At 42.0% G+C, this 20,573-nt stretch overlaps 1 protein-coding gene and 1 long non-coding RNA gene across 5 annotated transcripts in view; one reads left to right on the top strand and one right to left on the bottom strand.

Moving 5' to 3' along the window:
* Positions 1 to 6,059, bottom strand: part of BMERB1 (bMERB domain containing 1) — a 145,020-nt gene extending 138,961 nt beyond the window's left edge. Inside the window, exon 1 of one of the 2 annotated variants that reach the window (XM_005224762.4) lies at positions 5,772 to 6,059. In XM_005224762.4, the coding sequence (XP_005224819.1) occupies positions 5,772 to 5,877 (106 nt within the window). In that variant the 5' untranslated portion in view covers positions 5,878 to 6,059. 2 annotated transcript variants of the gene reach the window in all.
* Positions 6,060 to 6,129: 70 nt separating this feature from the next.
* Positions 6,130 to 9,832, top strand: LOC132343846 (uncharacterized). 3 transcript variants are annotated; one of them, XR_009492843.1, is made up of 3 exons: positions 6,130 to 6,230; positions 6,948 to 7,167; positions 8,791 to 9,832. It is a non-coding gene; the product is annotated as an uncharacterized lncRNA (long non-coding RNA). The 3 variants fall into 3 exon arrangements; XR_009492841.1 differs by lacking the exon at positions 6,948 to 7,167; XR_009492842.1 differs by lacking the exon at positions 6,948 to 7,167 and having other exon boundaries at positions 6,130 to 6,273.
* Positions 9,833 to 20,573: the final 10,741 nt, after the last annotated feature.

Genomic DNA, 20,573 nt, shown 5'->3' with positions numbered 1-20,573 from the left:
CCGTGCTTTTAAAAAGCACTACGCTTTGTCAAAAGGCACCTTGTCTCTGTGTCTCCCTCAATTAATTACAGTTGGTTGAAAGCAATATTTTTATGTACCTAACCACACTGACATGTCACTACGCATTTTCCAACTGAGTAAAAAAAAAAAAAAAAAAACCTACTCACTTCTAGCGGGAATATGCTGTCAAAGGTGGATAGGAGCAATTTAGACTCTTTCTCAAAGGAGAAAATACTAGGTGATTTCCAAGGGTGTGAAAGCCATTTCCTACATCTTCCAGTGAGGAAGACGGCGGTATCTACACAACCATCACCTGGAATTTACAAAGAAAAGGACGCAAGGAAAAACAGACCAGCAGGCTGGAATCGTCTCCACCAGTGCTGACGGGTGCCAGTCACTGAAATCCCATTATGACAGACGGGCTGCTGATTGTGTGCCAAGCACTGTGTTAAATGCATTACACACAGTATCTCATTTAATCCCCCCAACAGCCTAAAGTGGTCCCTATTATCCTGTTGGATGAAGTCATTCAGCGTATGTGACTATCAGATGACTCTCTAGCTAGACAGAGTAACCAGAGGCTCCTTACCCATCTCCTGTCCTTAAAAAAAAAAAATCAACAACCTCATACATGTAGATGATACCATCCTTATGGCAGAAAGCAAAGAGGAACTAGAGTCTCTTAATGAAGGTGAAAGAGTGAAAAAGCTGGCTTAAAACTCAACATTCAAAAGGCATCCAGTCCCATCACTTCATGGCAAATGGGAAAAAATGAAAACAGTGACAGACTTTATTTTCTTGGGCTCCAAAACCACTGCAGACTCTGACTGCAGCCATGAAATTAAAAGAAACTTGCTCCTTGGAAGAAAAGCTACGACAAACATAGACATGTAACAGCATATTGAAAAGCAGAGACATCACTTTGCTGACATAGGTCTGTCTAGTCAAAGCTATGGTTTTTCCAGGAGTAATGCACGGATGTGAGAGTTAGACCATAAAGAAGGCTAAGCACCAAAGAATGGATACTTTCGAACTGTGGTGCTGCAGAAGACTCTTGAGAGTCCCTTGGACAGCAAGATCAAACCAGTCAATGGTAAAGGAAATCAATCCTGAATATTCATTGGAGGGACTGATGCTGAAGTTGAAGCTCCAAAACTTTGGCCACCTGATGCGAAGAGCTGACTTATTGGAAAAGACCCTGATGCTAGGAAGGATTGAGGGCATGAGAAGGGGAGACAGAGGATGAGAAGGTTGGATGGCATTACTGACTCAATTGACATGAGTTTAAGCAAACTCCAAGAGATAGTGAAGGACAGGGAAGCCAGAGGTATTGCAGTCCTTGGGGTCGAAAAGAGCTGGACATGACTCAGCAACTGAACAAGTGTATATATATGACTTTGGTGATGGCTCAGTGGTAAAGAATCCACCTGCCAATGCAGGAGACATACCTTCGATCCCTGGGTTGGGAAGATCCCCTGGAGAAGGAAATGGCAATCCACTATAGTATCCCTGCCTGGAAAATTCCACGGACACAGGAGCCTGGTGGACTGCAGTCCACAGGGTTGCAAAGAGTCAGACATGACTAAAGCGACTGAACACGAGTGTATATATGTCAATTCCAATCTCCCAATTCATCCCATCCCCCCCTTCTCCCCTTGTGTCCACATGTCTGTATTCCTGCCCTGCAAATAGGTTCATCTGTACCCTTTTACTAGATTTCATATATATGTGAATATATTTTTCTCTAACTGGTTTTGCTCTGTATGACAGACTCTAGTTCTGTCCACATCACTACAAATGACACAATTTCATTCCTTTTTTATGGCTGAGTAATATTCCATTGTAGATATGTACTATATCTTATCTTATGCAGCACTATTTACAATAGCCAGGACATGGAAGCAACCTAACTGTCTATTGACAGATGAATGTATAAAGAAGATGCAGTACATATGTACAATGGAATATTACTCAGTCCTCTTCTAGCCTCACAATGTTCACTCTGCCCACTGTTCTCGTTCGAGGAGCCAGTTCAAGGATGTGGCTTTGAGACAGTAGGGTGTTGTTGGCACCATCTGGACACACGACTGAACCCCCTTAAGGCTTCTATATAAACTCTTGAGAATCTGGAAGGTGGGTACAATGACCTACTATTTTGCAGCGCCCAAGACAAATTTCATGTATAAGTTCCCTTGTGGAACTTATACCTGCCCCCTACCAATCTGGAATGGCCGCCTGTTTCTTTGGCCTCCACTTGCCCTCTGTGTAAAGGGCCAGTTTCAGATTTCACCCAGGAAGTTCCCAAGGGTTCAAACCAACACATTTCCATTTTATAGATGAGACAGATGACTCACAGAATGGTTCAGCCATTGTCCCTGGATGACAAAGGGACAAAGTGTCAGAGCTGGTTTGGATCCATGTCACTTGACTCTTGCTTACTGTACTATACATATCTTCTACCGAAAAACTATAGCTTACCGTACCAATGGGCTTCCTCTAGGGCTCAGTGGTAAAGAACCCACCTGCCAATGCAGGGGATGTGGGGTTGGATCCCTGGGTCAGGAAGATCTCCTGGAGGAGGGCATGGCAACCTACTTCAATATCCTTGCCTGGGAAATCACATGGACAGAGGGGCCTGGAGGGCTACAGTCCATGGGGTCGCAAAGAGTCGGACATGACTTAGCGACTGAACAACCACAACAACCAACAGTAAAGACAACAATTAATACAGCCCTAACTGAAAATGACCAGTCTTGCAATTTTTTCCATCCTTTTTCAAGTTTTTTTAAGTAACACCTACACCAAAGCAGGAGACGTAAGAGACACAGGTTCGATCCCTGGGTCGGGAAGATCCCCTGGAGTAGGGCATGCATGGCAATCCGCTCCAGTACTCTTGTCTAGAGAATCCCATGGACAGAGGATGCTAGAGGGCTAGAGTCCACGGGTTCGCAAAGAGTCGGACAGGACTGAAGCGACTTAGCACGCATGCACTCCATGTTTAACATAAAGTGTTTAAATATGTGTAAAAGTTAAACAGAGCATATCTTCGTTTTAATGGGCCTCTCTTTCTTCTCCAGCATTTCATGCATAACAACGTTGATTTGGCAATTGTTATGCCACAGAATCAATTTTACTAATTTTCACACTTCGTTAATAAATTAATGGAGGCCTCAGATGTTACAGGATGGATGCACAGATCCCTTAGGAGTTGATACAGCATTAAAAAAAATTAAAAAGCCACTTTAATAATAAAAAAAAAAGGCCACAGATGAGAGTCTAGAGATCAAAACCTGCAAACAATCCCAAATTTAAGATTCAAAAGTGAAAATCTGGATCAGTGCTTTAAGAAGCTTTTGGATTTGACTAAGTTAGAATGCAAAAAAAATGATTTGGGGATCAACACCAAAAGCAGATCAGAAACTGTGGTCCTGCATTTGAATGAGAAAAGAGTCAGAATCTTCAATGGTTTGGAAGAGAGAGGATGAGAAAGTCTTTTGGCCAAGCCTTTAACAGTTTGCAGTCTAAGACTGAGAAGTACAAAAATTTCAGGAGTGAAAATGCTACCAAGTTTCCATTGTAATTTTCCCGTATGTTTGAAACTTTTCCTAATAAAATGGTGAGAAAGTAAAAAACCATAAGAGAATTATCAGGGACCTGGCCAACACTATAATTTTAGTTCACAGTGTTGCTTTATATAATTCTTTGCAAAGGACAGAAGCAGGTTCTTACCACAGATGTAGTAATAAAATAATGGAAGCAGCTAATATATTTTGCACTTACCTTGAACTCTATATCATCTTACTGAATGGTCACAATTAAGCTACAAGGTAGATTCTATTAGCATCTCCATTTCAGAGAAGGGAGGCAGAGAGAGGCTTAAAAGATGTGACTAGTCACAAATTCAGTCATATAGCCAGCAAAGGGGCAGAGCCAGGATTCAAACCCAGGGCTTCTTTTCTGCACAGATCCAAATTTTCTTTCAAGGCCACCATAACCAACAGGCTGCCACATACTTCTAAAAGCACCAAATGTGGGACTTCCCTGGTGGTCCAGTGGTTAAGACTCTGAGCTTCCAATGCAGGGGGCATAGGTTTGATCCCTGGTCTGGGAACTAAGAGCCTGCATGCCACTGGCCCAGGCTAGGGTGGGGGTGGAGGGCAAAAAAAAAAAAAAAAGAAAAATCACCAAATGTGCTCTGAGACTCTCAACAGATTAACAAATCTTCCAGGAAACCTGATAGCAAAATACCTTCATGTAAAAAGCAGAGAGGGGCTCAGGGGCCTAACAAACCTGAGTTCAAATCTTGACTCTGCCACTTAAATCCCATTACCTAAGCAAGCCCCAGTTTTTCCCTCTGTGCAAGGGGAGTCATAAGTCATAATATTCCTCTTAAGGAGGCTGTTATAGGGATTGAATGAGAGGATGGATTTAAAGTTCTTAGCACAGGCAAGACCTAATACATGGCAATCCACCAACAAAAGGCAGCCATTGTGGGTATTATGTGGAGCTTGCAGGGAGACCAGAGACCCTCAGCTCTGCTGTTATGCTAAAGTACCAAAGCCACAGGGTTTTGAAAGGATGAAACCAGAGGAAGAACCCAGATTTTTAAAAGAAGAAAGAAAAGGAGAGAGGCTGGACACTCTCCCAGTTTCAGGTGGAGAACTATGACATTGGTTGTGATTTCTATTTGAACCCATGAAAACCAAAGTACAGTTGAGCCATTCTAAAAAGATCTTCTAAATCTGTAATTACAGCTATGGAGAAAGCACACACACAAACACACACACACACACACACACACACACACACACACACACACAGAGTCTTCTACCAGGTGAAGACAGGAAAAGAGCATATTCACAATATTTTGATCCAACACTGCTCAGCGCCACGGCAGCAAGCCGAGGGTCCTTGAGAAGGGCGAGAGGGCCTTTCCCAGCCCGAAGGATGAAGTACAAGGGCAGGGACACCATGAAGCGCCCCGAATTTGCGGGGAGGGCTAGTGACCCTAGGGCCCCTGCAGGTGCCTCTATACTTTAAGGGCAGGAGTTTCAACTACAGCATCCTATTCATTAAACACAAAAATCCTTAGTTTATTTGTTAATGCTGTTGACCCCAAAATACCGTAGAGAAAAGCAGCAAATATTTACAATCGGTCCGTTTCCGAACTGCCTTCTAGGATTGCACCGAAAGCAGAAAGATTCTTAGTCCAGAGAAAAAGGGGAAGGGCGTGCACAGGGTTAACCCTCCCCTAACCCTTTCCCTCCCACTCGCGACCCTGGAGAAAGCGGGGGAAAGAAACGCTGGGAATTTCAGGTGTGCCCTGAACCTCGCGCTTTCTGCAAAAGCAGAAACCCAGCGGACACTCCCCCCTCTCCGGGTTCGTGGGCGCTTTCCAGGATGGTCCAAGGCTCCAGCCCGCCTTAGCGCATCCCGGGTGGAGAAAAGACCTTCCTCGCTCGGCTGGTGGCAAAGACCCTACTTTCCAAAACCAGCTGCGAGCTTGGATCCGGTGACTCCCGCGTCCACCCCACGCTCCCGGCTCAGCTGCCTGGAGATTTCCGAGCCTCCCGGAGAAACCCAGTCCGGAGGGTCCCCCTTTTGTTCGCGGGAGAGAGCGTCGCAGCGCTGCGCATTCCCGCTCCAGCGACTAAAGCCCCGCTGCGGGGGCGCTCCCCTCGGTCCGCTCCGTACCAACCCGGCGCTCCTGCGACCACCGGCTCCGGCGCACCGATCCCCAACTGTCCCACCCACCCCGCCCGAGTACTCACTTCTCCCCAGTCCCTCCGCTTTCCACGCCGTCTCCTCCACCGCCCCATAGCGCCTCAGAGGCTTCTCCGCTTCCAGATGGACGGACAAAGATTGCTTCAACTCCATCGCTGATCCCCGCGGGCAGGTCGACCAGTCTCCCTCTACTCCATCCCTGCCGCGGGCTGCAGGGAGGGAGGCGGCTCCAGCCAGCAGCGTTTTAAGGGGCCGGGCGCTCGTGACGCGGTTCCATCTCTTCCGCCGCCAGAGCCGGGGAGCGCCGACTGGTACCCGGGGAGGGTGGAGGGAGGGGCGTGGAAAGGATGAGGGCGCATGCGCAGTGGAGGCTTGGGAGGGGAGCTTGGGGGCTGGGTAGACAGAAAAGGGGGCAGATAATAACTCGAAGAACAACAAAAACAACAACTAAAATAGAACCAACCTAAAGGAAGTAAAAACAAGGCAGCAGCCCCCTACTGGAGCAGGTGGTGATGCTTTGCATGGGGCTGGCGCTGCGAGTGGCTTGTGGTATGTCAGCGTGCTGCTAGGCTTTGAGTGGGATTTGTGAGAGCATTTCTGTCTGTGGGCGATGGATCCATCTTTGTGGCGAGTGCGCGGAAGCGTGAGTGTGGACCTGGATCTGTGTGTTCTGTGCCTGTGAGAACCTCTGTAGTTTGCATTTATGTGCATTTTGAATTTGAATGTTAAATGGGACAGTCTTCTCTCCCAGTGCCTGTGTCCACCCTGTAGGTGTTTGCGTGAACTTGAGAGGCATAAAAATATTTTGGACATCAGTATAACAAAGCTATTTAGAACATGAGTCTTTACTGCCCAGAAACCCAGGGGTTGATATTAGCATGGCAGCATTAAAAGTACAAAGTAAAATCCACAGCTAGATGGATTTTTTAAATAGTAATATTTATTGAATGATGGCTAAGTGCTGAACACTCCCCAATAACTCTGTGAAACAGATACTGTTTTGTTAGCTTTGTTTTATAGAGGATGAAACTGAGATGCAGAAAGATTAATTTAATTGCCCAAATTCCCACACTTACCAAGTGGTCTGGTCAGCACTTGAATCTAGACTTAGCCCCTTTATTGTCCTGACCTTCTTAACTGCACAGGTATGTAGCTTTGTATGGGGAAGAGGGAAGACCTATAGGACACAGGTTGATTATCTATTGTTTGTTCTTATTTTTAAGATATAATAGGGGATGATTTTCGGGATCCACATGGCTCATGGAGGAATGAGAAGGCCCAGCCTTTTAAGAAAATGATTTATCAACTGGTAACAAGAGTCATTAAAAATTTATAATCAATGAAAGAACTTCTAAATAGCTCATGAGAGAAAAAGGAAATAACAATAAAAATCATAAAATATTTAGACCTGGATAAGCATGAGAATATCACATATCAAAACTTGTAAGTTTTGATGTAAGTAAATGTATAGCCTTAAATGCATGCATTTAAAAATGTAAGACTAAAAATAAATGGGTTAGGATGAATAGGTAAGCAAAACATGGCCTTTCCATACAGTGGAATACTATTCAGCCTTTAAAAAGGAAAGGAATTCTGTAATAGGCTACAACATGGATGAAACTTGAGGATATAATGCTAAGTGAAATAAGCCAGTCAAAAAAAGAAAAGCACTGTATGATTCCATTTATATGAGGTGCCTAGAGTAGTCTAAATCATGTAACAGAAAGTAGAAGTTGCCAGAGGCTGGGAGGAGGGAAGAATGGGGTGTTTTATTTATTGGGTATAGATTTGCAGTATTACAGATGAAAAGAGTTATAAATTAAATTTAAAAGAATGGGGGTGATGCACAACAATGTGAAAATAGTTAATACCACTGACTTTATATGTTTAAAACTGGTTGAACTGGTTTTAAAAAATGGTTAAACGTTAGATGTGCATCGACAGATGAATGGATAAAGAAGTTGTGGTACATATACACAATGGAATATTATTCAGCCATAAAAAGGAATGCATTTGAGTCAGTTCTAATGGTGTGGATGAACCTAAAACCTAATACAGAGTGAAGTGAGTCGGAAAGAGAAAGATAAATATCATATTCTAAAGCATATATATGGAACCCAGAAAAATGGTACTGAAGAATTTATTTACGGGGCAGCAATGGAGAAACAGACATAGGGAACAGACATGGACATGGGGAGAAGGGAGGAGAGGGCGAGGTGTATGGAAGGAGTAATGTGGAAACTGGCATTCAGTTCAGTTCAGTTCAGTCACTCAGTCGTGTCCAACTCTTTGCGACCCCATGAATCACAGCACGCCAGGCCCCCATGTCCATCACCAACTCCCGGCGTTCACCCAAACTCTTGTCCATCAAGTTGGTGATGCCATCCAGCCATCTCATCCTCTGTCGTCCCCTTCTCCTCTTGCCCCCAATCCCTCCCAGCATCAGAGTCTTTTCCAATGAGTCAACTCTTCACATGAGGTGGCCAAAGTACTGGGGTTTCAGCTTTAGCATCATTCCTTCCAAAGAACACCCAGGACTGATCTCCTTTAGAATGGAAACTTGCATTACCATATGTAAAATAGATAGCCAACAGGAGTTTGCTATGTGGCTCAGGAAACTCAAACAAGGGCTCTGTATCAACCTAGAGGGGTGGGATGGGGAGGGATGTGGGAGAGAGGTTCAAAAGGGAGGGGATATATGTATATCTATGGCTGATTCATGTTGAGGTTTGACAGAAAACAAAATTCTGTAAAGCAATTATCCTTCAATAAAATAAAATAAATTTTTTTAAATGGTTAAATGTTAAACTGAAAAGACTGTAAGAAAAAAGAACAAATAAAACCTAAGTAGAGTAGAAAAAATAATAATGATAAAAACATAAATTAAGGAAGTATTACTTTGGTGCGAAAGTAATTGTAGTTTTGCATTGTTGAATTTCACTGTTTGATATTGGAAAACATTCTTAAATAAATGTGGTTCTATTATACATTATTTTAATGTGCATTTCTAGCTTTATTTTTTTTTTGCTAATGACTTATTACCTGTCTATTTCATATTTATTTTAGACTAGGGAAATGATGTTAGACACAAAGCAAACTGGAGCGATTTTCTTATTCAAGTTCAAAATGGGTCATACGTAAAGCAATGGAGACATGTCGCAACATCAGTAACACATTTGGCCCAGGAATGGCTAAGGTACAGTGCTATGGTGGTTCAAGTTTTGCAAAAGAGACAAGAGCCTTGAAGATGAGGAGTGCAGTGACTGGCCCTCGGAAGTTCCAGTGACCAATTGAGAGGATCATCAAAGCTCATCCTCTTACAACTACAAGAGAAATTGCTGAAGAACGCAACGTGGACCATCCTATGGTCTTTTGGCATTTGGAGCAAATTGGAAAGGTGAAACAACTCAAGTGGGTGCCTCATGAGCTGACCTCAAATTAAAAAAAATCATTTTGAAGTGTTGTCTTTTCTTATTCTACATAACAACAATAAACCATTTCTTGATCAGATTGGACGTGCAGCGAAAAGTGCATTTTATACAACAACCAGCAATGACCAGCTCAGTGGTTGGACCAAGAAGAAGCTCCAAAGCACTCCTCAAAGCCAAACACACCAAAAAAAGGTCATGGTCACTGTTTGGTGGTCTGCTGCCCGTCTGATCCACTGCAGCTTTCTGAATCCCAGTGAAACGATTACATGTGAGGAATATGCTCAGCAAATTGATGAGATGCACCCAAAACTGCAACATCTGCAGCTGACATCAGTCCACAGAAAGGGCCCAATTCTTCCCCACGACAATGCCCGACCACACATCGCACTACCAACGCTTCAAAAGTTGAACAAATTGGGCTATAAAGTGTTGCCTCATCCGTCGTATTCACCTGAGCCCTTGCAAACCAACTGCAACTTCTTCAACCATCTCAACAACTTTTAGCAGGGAAAATGCTTCCACAACCAACCAGAGGCAGAAAGTGTTTTCCAAGAGTTCTTTGAATCCCAAAGCACAGATTTTTATGCTACAGGAATGGACAAATTTATTTCTCATTGGCAAAAATGTGTTGATTGTAATGATATCCATTTTGATTAATAAAGATGTGTTTGAGCCTAGTTATAATGATTTAAAATTCACCATCCAAAACCACAATTACTTTTGTACCAACCTAGTAGAAAATCAAGGAGCAGTAGAGAGGATGTCTAACTGAAAAGCTGATTCCTTTGGGGGAAAGAACTATTAAAGAAGGTAAACCATCTGAGACTCATCAAACAAAGCACTCATGAGTAATAAGAAGAAAAGAGAGGTATAATGTGAATACAGGGAGATTTTGAAAACTTAGTGGAAATGGGTGATTCTCAGGTATTCCCCAGCAGTCCAGTGGTTAGGACTCCATGGATTCACTGCTGAGGGCCGGGCTTCAGCCCCTGCTCAGGGAACTAAGATCCCACATTCCGTGGGGCAACTCAGCCCATGTGCCTGGGCGCCACGACTAGAGAGTCCGTGCATGGCAATGAAAGATCCACGTGAGACAACTAAGACCCGACACAGTCCAATAAATTCTCTCTCAAAAAGTAAACCATCAAAGTGCAGTTAGTAAATAAAATGCAAACCGATAACCACTGATAACCGATAACCTGAATTGTTAATGTAGAAATTAATTTTTCTCCTCAGTCCCACAAAGGCAACAGGATCAAATAATTTACTGGTGAGTTTTACCAAATAACAGGTCATCTTTATTTTTATAAAAATTGTTTCAGAGCTCATCTTATGAGGACAGTATGACCTTGATATTAAAGCCAGATTAAATGCTACGCTAAAAAATCCCAAAGTGATCTCACCTAGCTACAAGAATTCTAAGTAAAATACATCATGAACAAATAGGGTTTATTCCCAAAATGGAGTAATGACCTGATAGAAAAGATCTATTGATATGATATATCATATTAACAGATCAAAGGAGAAAGCTGTTTGATCATCTGAATGAATATAGGAAAAGTATCTGAAAAATTAGCAGTCACATGCTTGTTCTTGTGCTTAGCAAATGAAGAATAGAAGACCATTTCCTTAAGTTTCTAAAAAGTAATTATCATAAATTAATAGCAACCATCACAATTACTGTTGAACCCCTAATAGCATCCTTATTAAGGTCAGGGGCAAAAGAAGGATGCTGATAATCCCCACTTCTGAGAGGTCCTAACTTGGCACAAAATAAGAAAATAAATGAGGTATAAGAACTGAAACAGGAAACAAAGCTGCTTTTTCAGACAGTATAATTATCTATATAAAAATCCAAGCAAATCCACAAATAAGCTATTAAAATGAGTAACAGCAGGTTTGGGGGACTCAGGACAAACATGAAAGCATAGTCATTTTCTGTAATTATTAATCAACCTTAAAATATAATCATAATGCCCAAAAAATCATTGAGAAGAAAATTACTATTTCATGTCACCAGGGACAATTAATTAACTTTTTATCTGGTACCGTTAAGCAAAATAAAAATGAACTGAAAAGAAATGAAGAGATAGGTATGCCATGTTCAAGGTTACAAAAGATTAGGTATCAAAGAGATAACAATTCTCTTCTGTGCCATTCGGTTGAAATCTCAACAGGGAATAGGATTTTAAAATAAACTTTGACTTCTAGATTGGCTACAATGCCCTAGGAACAATATAATAGAAAACAACTTTTATTTTAATCCTTATCACTTCGTAATTGTGGCCCCATCCTTTTCTGGCCATCTTTGTTAATAAATATCACAATGTAAAAAATAAAACATAAAGTTTGACAAGCTGACCCTAAAATTATGTGAAAAAATGAAGGGCGAAGAATAGGCAAGGCAATGGCAAAGAACATAAGACAGGGAGCACTTAATTCCCAGGTAGTTAAACCTTTTTAAAAAAAAATAATTTACTTGTTTGGCTATGCCCGGTCTCCATTGCTGCACTCAGGCTTGCTCTAGTTGCGGTGAGCAGGGGCTACTCTCTAATAGCACTGTCTGGGCTTCTCTTGTTGCGGAGCACGGGGTAGGTGGTTGTGGTGCACAGGCTGAGTTGCCCTGTGTCATGCGGGATCTTCCCGGACCAGTGATTGAACCCATGTTCCCTGCATTGGCAGGCAGATTCTTAACCACTGAACCATCAGGGAAGTCCCAGTTAAACTTAAATTATTGTCTTAAGGCCTAAGAAGAAAATTGAGAGCCCCCATTTGGACCCACACGTATTTGGAAAGTTGATATATGACAGAGGAGGCATTACAAATCAGTACAAAAAGGATGAACTATTCAATAAACGGTGCTGAGATATTTGCCTACGCAAACGGAAAACTAAAATAAATATCACACCTTTATGATTCCTATCACATTTCTTCCCTGGTGGCTCAGATTGTAAAGAATCTGCCTGCAATGCAGGAGATCTGGGTAGGATCCCTGGGTGGGGAAGATCCCCTGGAGAAGGAAATGGCAGCCCACTCCAGTATTCTTGCATGGGGAATCCCATGGACAGAGGAGCCTGGCGGAATACTGTCCATGGGGTCACAAAGAGTCAAACACGTCTGAGCGATTAACACTTTCATATTTCCCATCATACATACACACACAGAAATTCCAGGTTGATTAAAGACCTAAATGAGAAAAGCAAAGTTTTTTTTAAATTTATAATGTAGAATACCTTGATTGTTTTGCAACGGAAGAATATATTAAGACTCCCCCCCCCAAAAAAAAAAACACAAACCTTAAAGAAAAATATTAATAATTTGACTATGTTAAAAGTTTTTGAGGTGAAATTCACAAAACATAAAATGAACCATTTTAAAGCAACCAAGTCCAGTTATTATACCTTCACAATGCGGTATAACCACCACCTCTGTCTAGTTATAAAACAGCACATGGCCTTGAAGGAAACCACCATGTCCTTTAAGCAGCTTCCCCACTTTCCCCACTCCCTTCAGTCTCTGAAAGTACCAGTCCTTTCTTTTTGCATGAACTTACTTTTTCTGGGTATTTCACATAGCATCACACGTGTGACCTTTTGTATCTGGCTTCTTTTACTTATCCTGCTACTTTTGAGGTTCATCCAAGTTGTAGTCAGTATCAGTGCTTCACTCCTTTTCATGGCTGAATAATATACCATTGTGTGAATGTATCTTAATTTGTTTATCCATTCATCCATTGATGGATGTTTGGGTTTTTCCACCTTTTGGCTACTGTGAACAGTATCCATATGAACATTTGTATACAAGTATCTGTTTGGGTATCTGTTTTCAATTCTTTGGGGTATATACTGAAGAGTGGAATTGCTGTGCCATGTGGTAAATTCCATGTTTAACTTGTTAAGTACCCTTCAAACTGTTTGCCATGGTGGTTGAACTCTTTTACATTCCCACCAACAATGTATGAGGGATCCTACATCTCCACATTCTCACTAACACCTTTATATTTTGTTTCTGAGATTATAGCCACAACAGTGGGAAAGGTCAAACTGTTGCTGCTGCTGCTAAGTCGCTTCAGTCGTGTCCGACGCTGTGCGACCCCATAGACGGCAGCCCACCAGGCTCCCCGTCCCTGGGATTCTCCAGGCAAGAACACTGGAATGGGTTGCCATTGCCTTCTCCAATGCATGAAAGTGAAAACTGAAAGGGAAGTCTCTTAGTCGTGTCCAACTCTTCACGACCCCATGGACTGCAGCCCACCAGGCTCCTCCATCCATGGGATTTGCCAGGCAAGAGTACTGGAGTGGGGTGCCAGCTCCTTCTCCGAAAGGTCAACCACTTTGACCTAACTACTACCAACAAAATGGATGAATCTTACAGGCTTAACATTAAAAAAAAGAAGTCAGATGCAGAAGAATTCATACTAAATGATTCCATTCCTATAAAGTTCAGAAACAGGTGAAATTTATCTACAGTGATAAATGTCACAATAGTGCTTACTTTTGGGGTGGTACTGAATGGGAAACTAAATGAGGGGGAGCTTATTGAAACGTTAGAAATGTATCATCTGGTTGATGATGTACTGTGATGTGTGTATGAATACATAGACTTGGGGGAGGGTGAGGAAGAGATGACATTTAAGATATATGCCCTTTACTGTGTGAAAATTATAACTTAATACAAAAAACTAAATAAAAGTTTTGGGGAACTTTGTCATGTTATGCTCTTTACTCTTCTGTAGGTTGAAATAGTTCATAATTTTTTAAAAAACAACAAGAAGAAAAGAAAAGCTAGCCAGACCTATTGGACTCAATAATTCAACCCCTGAGAATCTAACCTAAGAAATATATGATTTTTCCAGTAGTCATGTATGGTTGTGAGAGTTGGACCATAAAGAAAGCTGAGTACTGAAGAATGGATGCTTTTGAACTGTGGTGTTGAAGAAGATTCTTGAGAGTCTCTTGGACTGAAAGGAGATCAAACCAGTCAATCCTAAAGGAAATCAACCCTGAATCCTCATTGGAAGGACTGATGCTGAGGTTGAAGCTCCAATACTTTGGCCACCTGATGCAAAGAACCAGCTCTTTGGAAAAGACCCTGATGCTGGGAAAGATTGAAGGCAGGAGGAGAAGGAGATGACAGAGAATGAGACAGTTGGATGGCATCACCGACTCAATGGACATGAGTTTGAGCAAGCTCTGGGAGATGATGAAGGACAGGGAAGCCTGGCGTGCTGCAGTCCATGAGGTCACAAAGAGTATGAAACGACTGAGTGACTGAACAACAACAGCAACAAAAAATACTTACCAATAAGATATTTCTTACAATTTATGTAAAATGTGGGAAAACTAGGAGAAGTCTAATATCCTGCAAAAGGGCATGGCTAAATAAATTATGGAATGCCTGCAATGGAACATGGTATACCTTAAAAAATGATATTCACAGAGAGTTTGAAATGTCATGGCAAAAAACCATTATAACACAATGTTAATCAGAGCATCAGAGGAAAAGTAGAATACAAATTGTAGTAGAAAAGATACACTGTTATTCTTGATCCTTGGTTAAGGCTAAGTGTGCACTGTGATCTTGATCATACTAGTATTTCATAAAAATGGTAGAAATAAAATGAAACAAATGCTTTGATCCCAGTTTTTTAATGTGTTCATATACACATGTATCCAATAAAACACTGAAATGACATATGCTAAATTGTTGATACTACCTATGAACATCCAGGTAATAAATAATGTTTTCTTTGAATTCTCCAATATCCCTACAAGATATATGTATTACTTTTATAATCAGGGGGGAAAATCAATATGTTTCTAATTCATGAAAAATAAAAAGACAAGGAATAAATGCATGAAAATGTTAACAGGGGTTGTTTCTAAGAGTTGAGATTTGTGGGAGATGTCTTCCTTCTTAATTTTCTGAATTTTCCAACAACCATACACTCAGTTAGTGTATAGGCAGTTGGAAAATTCAGAAAACTCATACTGTGCATTTTGTCATTCAAAAAGGAATAAATTCCATTCCTAAGACTGTGTGAGTAATGCAGTTCTGTAATCTTAGAGGACAAAACCATTTGTGCCACAGCGGTGCCTAGAAGCCTGTCTGTTTGCATTAGTTCAGGGTGATAATGCTTCAAGTTCAATAACTGGCTGAAGTAACCATCTGCATGGAATTAAGTGGCTATTCCAGCCCTGGCTTCTCATCCTGGCTCTGTGCCTTGCTCTGCTGGGAATGCCAAAGACTCAGAGGGATGCTAGATGATTACAAAGAGCCAGGGCAGCAGGGCCAATGCAGCACACTTTTACAACTGTCATTTAGGTTGATTGAAAGAGAAAATAATGCAATATCATCTTGATAATTTGATACTTTATCCAGCATGTTGACAGTTTCAAATGTTCATGACACTGAGCTTATCAGAATAGCACGGTTTTCAAAAATACAGGCTTTGAAATCTGGAGGATCTCAGTTCAAGCCCTGGCTCAGCCACCTGCCAGCTGTGTGATCCTGTGTGACATGTCACAATCTCTCTAAGCTTCATTTTCTTCATCTTTAAAATTCTAATGACATTATCTAACCCATGATATTGTTGTGATGATAGTACAACGTGGTTGTTATTGTTATTATTATTGCATTGTGCTGGCTGATGTTTTGAGCCCTGATATCTTGCTGCTGCTGCTGCTGCTAAGTCGCTTCAATCGTGTCCGACTCTGTGTGACCCCATAGACGGCAGCCCACCAGGCTCCCCCATCCCTGGGATTCTCCAGGCAAGAACACTGGAGTGGGTTGCCATTTCCTTCTCCAATGCATGAAAGTGAAAAGTGAAAGTCAAGTCGCTCAGTTGTGTCCGACTCTTCACGACCCCATGGACTGCAGCCTACCAGGCCCCTCCATCCATGGGATTTTCCAGGCAAGAGTACTGGAGTGGGGTGCCATTGCCTTCTCCACCTGATATCTTGGGTATTTACCAGATGAAGTGTCCAAGCCCAAAGCAGAAACCTATCAACATGACACTTGAGTGGAGAAACTGGAACCCTCATATGTTGTTGGTGGGTATGTACAATGGTGCACCCACTTTGGAAGACAGTCTGGCAGTTTCTCGAAAGGGTGAACACAGTTACCACATGACCCAGCAATTCCACTCCTGAATATAGACCCATGAGAAGTGAAAGATACATCCACACAAAAACTTGTTGGAGGGCTTTCCTGGTGGTCCAGTGGTAAAGAATCCATCTGTCAGTGTAGGAGACACAGGTTCGATCCCTGATTAGGGAAGATCTCCCATATGCTAAGCCCATGAGCCGCAACAACTGAGCCTGTGCTCTAGAGCCCAGGAGCCACGACTCAGCCCATGAGTCACGACCACTGAAGCCAGTGCACCTAGAGCCCGAGCTTCTCAATGAGAGAAGCCCCTGCAATGAGAGCCCATGCACCGCAGCTGGAGAGTAGCCCCCGCTTGCCACAACTAGAAAAAAGCCTGCAAAGCAATGAAGACCCAGCACAGCCAAAAGTAAATGAATGAATAAAATTATTTTTTTAAAAACTTTTTGAACAAATGTTCACAGCAGCATTATTTACAATACCCCCCAAACAGTGAAAACAACCCAAATGTCCATCAACTGATGAATGATCAGTAAAATGTGATATATTCCTGCAGGTGGAATGATATTTGGCAATAAACAGGGATGAAGCACTGATACATGCTGCAACATGGATAAATCTGGAAAACATTATGCTAAGTGAAGAAAGCAGCCATAATACACCGTAAATTATATAATGCCATTTATATAAGTTGTCTAGAATCTATTCCATGGATGGAGGAGCCTGGTAGGCTGCAGTCCATGGGGTCACTAAGAGTCAGACACGACTAAATGGCTTTACTTTCACATTTCACTTTCATGCATTGGAGAAGGAAATGGCAACCACTCCAGTGTTCTTGCCTGGAGAATCCCAGGGACGGCGGAGCCTGGTGGGCTGCCGTCTATGGGGTCGCACAGAGTCGGACACGACTGAAGTGACTTAGCAGCAGAATCTATATCTACAGAGAAAACACTATCCATAGCAAATCTATAGAGAAATAAAGTAGGTCTGTGGTTGCTTAAGGCTGGGGGCAAGGGAGAATAGGTGAAGATAATGACTGCTGAAGAGTACAGGGTTTCTTTGTAGGTGAAAATATTCTAAAACTGTGATGTTGACAGGACTTTCCTAGCAGTCCAGTGGTTAAGATTCTGAGCTTCCAATGCAGGGGACAAGGGTTCGACTCCCAAGGGTCAGGAAACTATGATTCCACATGCTGCCAAAAATAATTTAATAAAAGTTTTTTTAAAATAAACCTTATGGGATGGGGAAATCTGGAAGAAGAATAGGAGCCATCTGGTCTATTCTAAGCCCTGGAAGTTCGAGAGCGTGTTTTACCAAGGATGGCAGCATTTTAAAACAAACATTGCATTATTTCAAAGAAGCTCCATTTTTCACTGCGTTCTAGTGTGCTAAATTGCTTCAGTTGTATCCAACTCTTTGCAGCCCTATGGACTGTAGCCCACCAAGCGCCTCTGTCCATGGGGATTCTCCAGGCCAGAACACTGAAGTGGGTTGCCATGCTCTCCTCCAGGGGTCTTCCCCACTCAGGGATCGAACCCACACATCTTAGTCTCCTGCATTGGGAGGCAGGGGTCTTTACCACTAACACCACCCGGGAAGCCCTCCATTTCTCACACTAAAACACAAAAGTACTCTTGCATAAAAAATAGAAGGGTCTTATTTGCAAGAATTCAGAGAATACATGCTACATGTTTCATATAACTTGTAATACAAATTTACATGTCGTAAGTATATAACTTTTAAGTATATGATTTATTTGAATTTAATAGATATTAATGTATTTTACATTACTGGGGCAAGAGTAAGGAAATTTCTAGAGAGTTTAATTCTAAATAACTGGGTTTTTGCATAGTTTTAAAGTAGTTCTACAACGGAAGAGCTATTTCACAACATATAAGACATGTTTTGTAATTTTAAAATGTATCCAGAGTAACTATAGTAAGGGCTACTTGGCAGTCTTCTAGATTAGCTTCAATATGACTTATGGTGGAAGAATAGTGTTTGAGAAAATATTTGAGAAAACAAACCTTGAAGGAAGAGAGAAAAGCTTATTATTCATAAAAGTTTGATAATCTTTACTTAATAATATGTTACCCTATACTGTAGAGAATATACAGCATGTATTCTCTGAATATTTGCAAATAATACCCTTTTAATTTTTATGCAAACCAAACAATAATAATAAAATTGCTACAATCATTGCATAACTCTCAGCTCAGTTCAGTTCAGTCACTCAGTCGTATCCGACTCTTTGTGACCCCATGTATCCCAGCACGCCAGGCCTCCCTGTCCATCACCAACTCCCAGAGTTCACTCAAACTCACATCCATCGAGTCAGTGATGCCATCCAGCCATCTCATCCTCTGTTGTCCCCTTTTCCTCCTGTCCCCAGTCCCTCCCAGAATCAGAGTCTTTTCCAATGAGTCAACTCTTCACATGAGGTGGCCAAAGTACTGGAGTTTCAGCTTTAGCATCATTCCTTCCAAAGAAATCCCAGGGCTGATCTCCTTCAGAATGGACTGGTTGGATCTCCTTGCAGTCCAAGGGACTCTCAAGAGTCTTCTCCAACACCACAGTTCAAAAGCATCAATTCTTCGGCGCTCAGCCTTCTTCACAGTCCAACTCTCACATCCATACATGACCACAGGAAAAACCATAGCCTTGACTAGATGAACCTTTGTTGGCAAATTAATGTCTCTGCTTTTGAATATGCTATCTAGGTTGGTCATAACTTTCCTTCCAAGGAGTGTCTTTTAATTTCATGGCTGCAGTCACCATTTGTAGTGATAAGGATATACTAAAAACCATTGAATTATGTAAGCTATTATCCAAAGAAATGACACTGAGTGGGATTTAACCATTTAAGTAGAAACACATTCAGTTCAGTTCAGTTTAGTCGCTCAGTCATGTCCGACTCTTTGCAACCCCATGGACTGCAGCACATCAGGCTTCCCTGTCCATCACCAATTCCCAGAGCTTGCTCAAACTCATGTCCATTGACTTGGTGATGCCATCCAACCATCTCATCCTCTATCGTCCCCTTCTCCTCCTGCATTCAATCTTTCCCAGCATCAGGGTCTTTTCCAATGAGTCAGTTCTTCGCATCAGGTGGCCAAAGGATTGGAGTTTCAGCTTCAGCATCAGTCCTTCCAATGAATATTTGGGACTGATTTCCTTTGGGATTGATTGGTTTGATTTCCTTGCAGTCCAAGAGACTCTCAAGAGTCTTCTCCAACACCACAATTCAAAAGCATCAATTCTATGGAGCTCAGCTTTCTTTATAGTCCAACTCTCACATCTGTACATGACTACTGGAAAATCCACAGCTTTAACTAGATGGACCTTTGTCGGCAAAGTAATGTCTCTGCTTTTTAATATGCTCTCTAGGTTGGTCATAGCTTTTCTTCCAAGGAGCAAGCATCTTTTAATTTCATGGCTGCAGTATTTTGGAGCCCAAGAAAATAAAGCCTGTCACCGTTTCCCTTGTTTCTGCATCTATTCGCCATGAACACACACATTGTCATGAGGTTAATGAAATGACTAAGGCCAGACTGTGCAGCCAACCAGTGGAGAATTCTGGGGATTTGGCCACACGATCCAGATCTGTCCTGGTCCTACTGGGGATTTGGCATTACCTGACAGTGTTTGCCCTTTCCGGCCTGTCTGGGTTTTCTTCATATTCTTTTCCATGATGTTACAGGACTGTGACTATAGTTCTGTGCTGTACACTATGACCTTGTTGTTTAGCCATCCTAAACTTAATAGTTTGCATCGGCTACTCGAAGATGCTAACTCCCACTCCATCCATCCCCTATCAGCTTGTGTATTGATGGACATTACTTGAGGTCCTTTGGCAACTGGAGTTTCCAAAACAATGACATGATTGCCCCAGTTAGTGGCTTAATTACATGCGCCTGATTCACAAAGGCTGGGCAAACACCTTCCCACCTTCAACATCCCACCCCTTCAACACTTCTGTGTCCCGCTTACTCTCTACTCTGGCCAGCATTATTCTGGGGTTTTAGTGAATTAGCCGTTTTGCTACTAGCATACAGGTTATATGTCAGGAGGACAGTAGCTATACTTCTGCATCTGGCAGAGAGAAAAAGTTTCAATTGTACCAACGAATACATGAAAGAACATCAGGAGGATCATTTCCTGTTCCCATGATATGCCTTTCGTTCCATTTTAAATCATGCAGAAAGTGAGAAGACATGGGCATGGAGATGCTTTCATATTGTTTAAGCTCTTTTTATTCACACAAAATGGGTTCCCCCCCAGTAGCCCCAATTTCTCCTAATGGATCAGTCTTTA

The sequence above is a fragment of the Bos taurus genome, chromosome 25 (assembly GCF_002263795.3).
Source record: "Bos taurus isolate L1 Dominette 01449 registration number 42190680 breed Hereford chromosome 25, ARS-UCD2.0, whole genome shotgun sequence".
Lineage (NCBI taxonomy): Eukaryota > Metazoa > Chordata > Mammalia > Artiodactyla > Bovidae > Bos > Bos taurus.
Note: the sequence above shows the minus strand (reverse complement) of the source record. Positions and strands in the feature narration are given on the sequence as shown.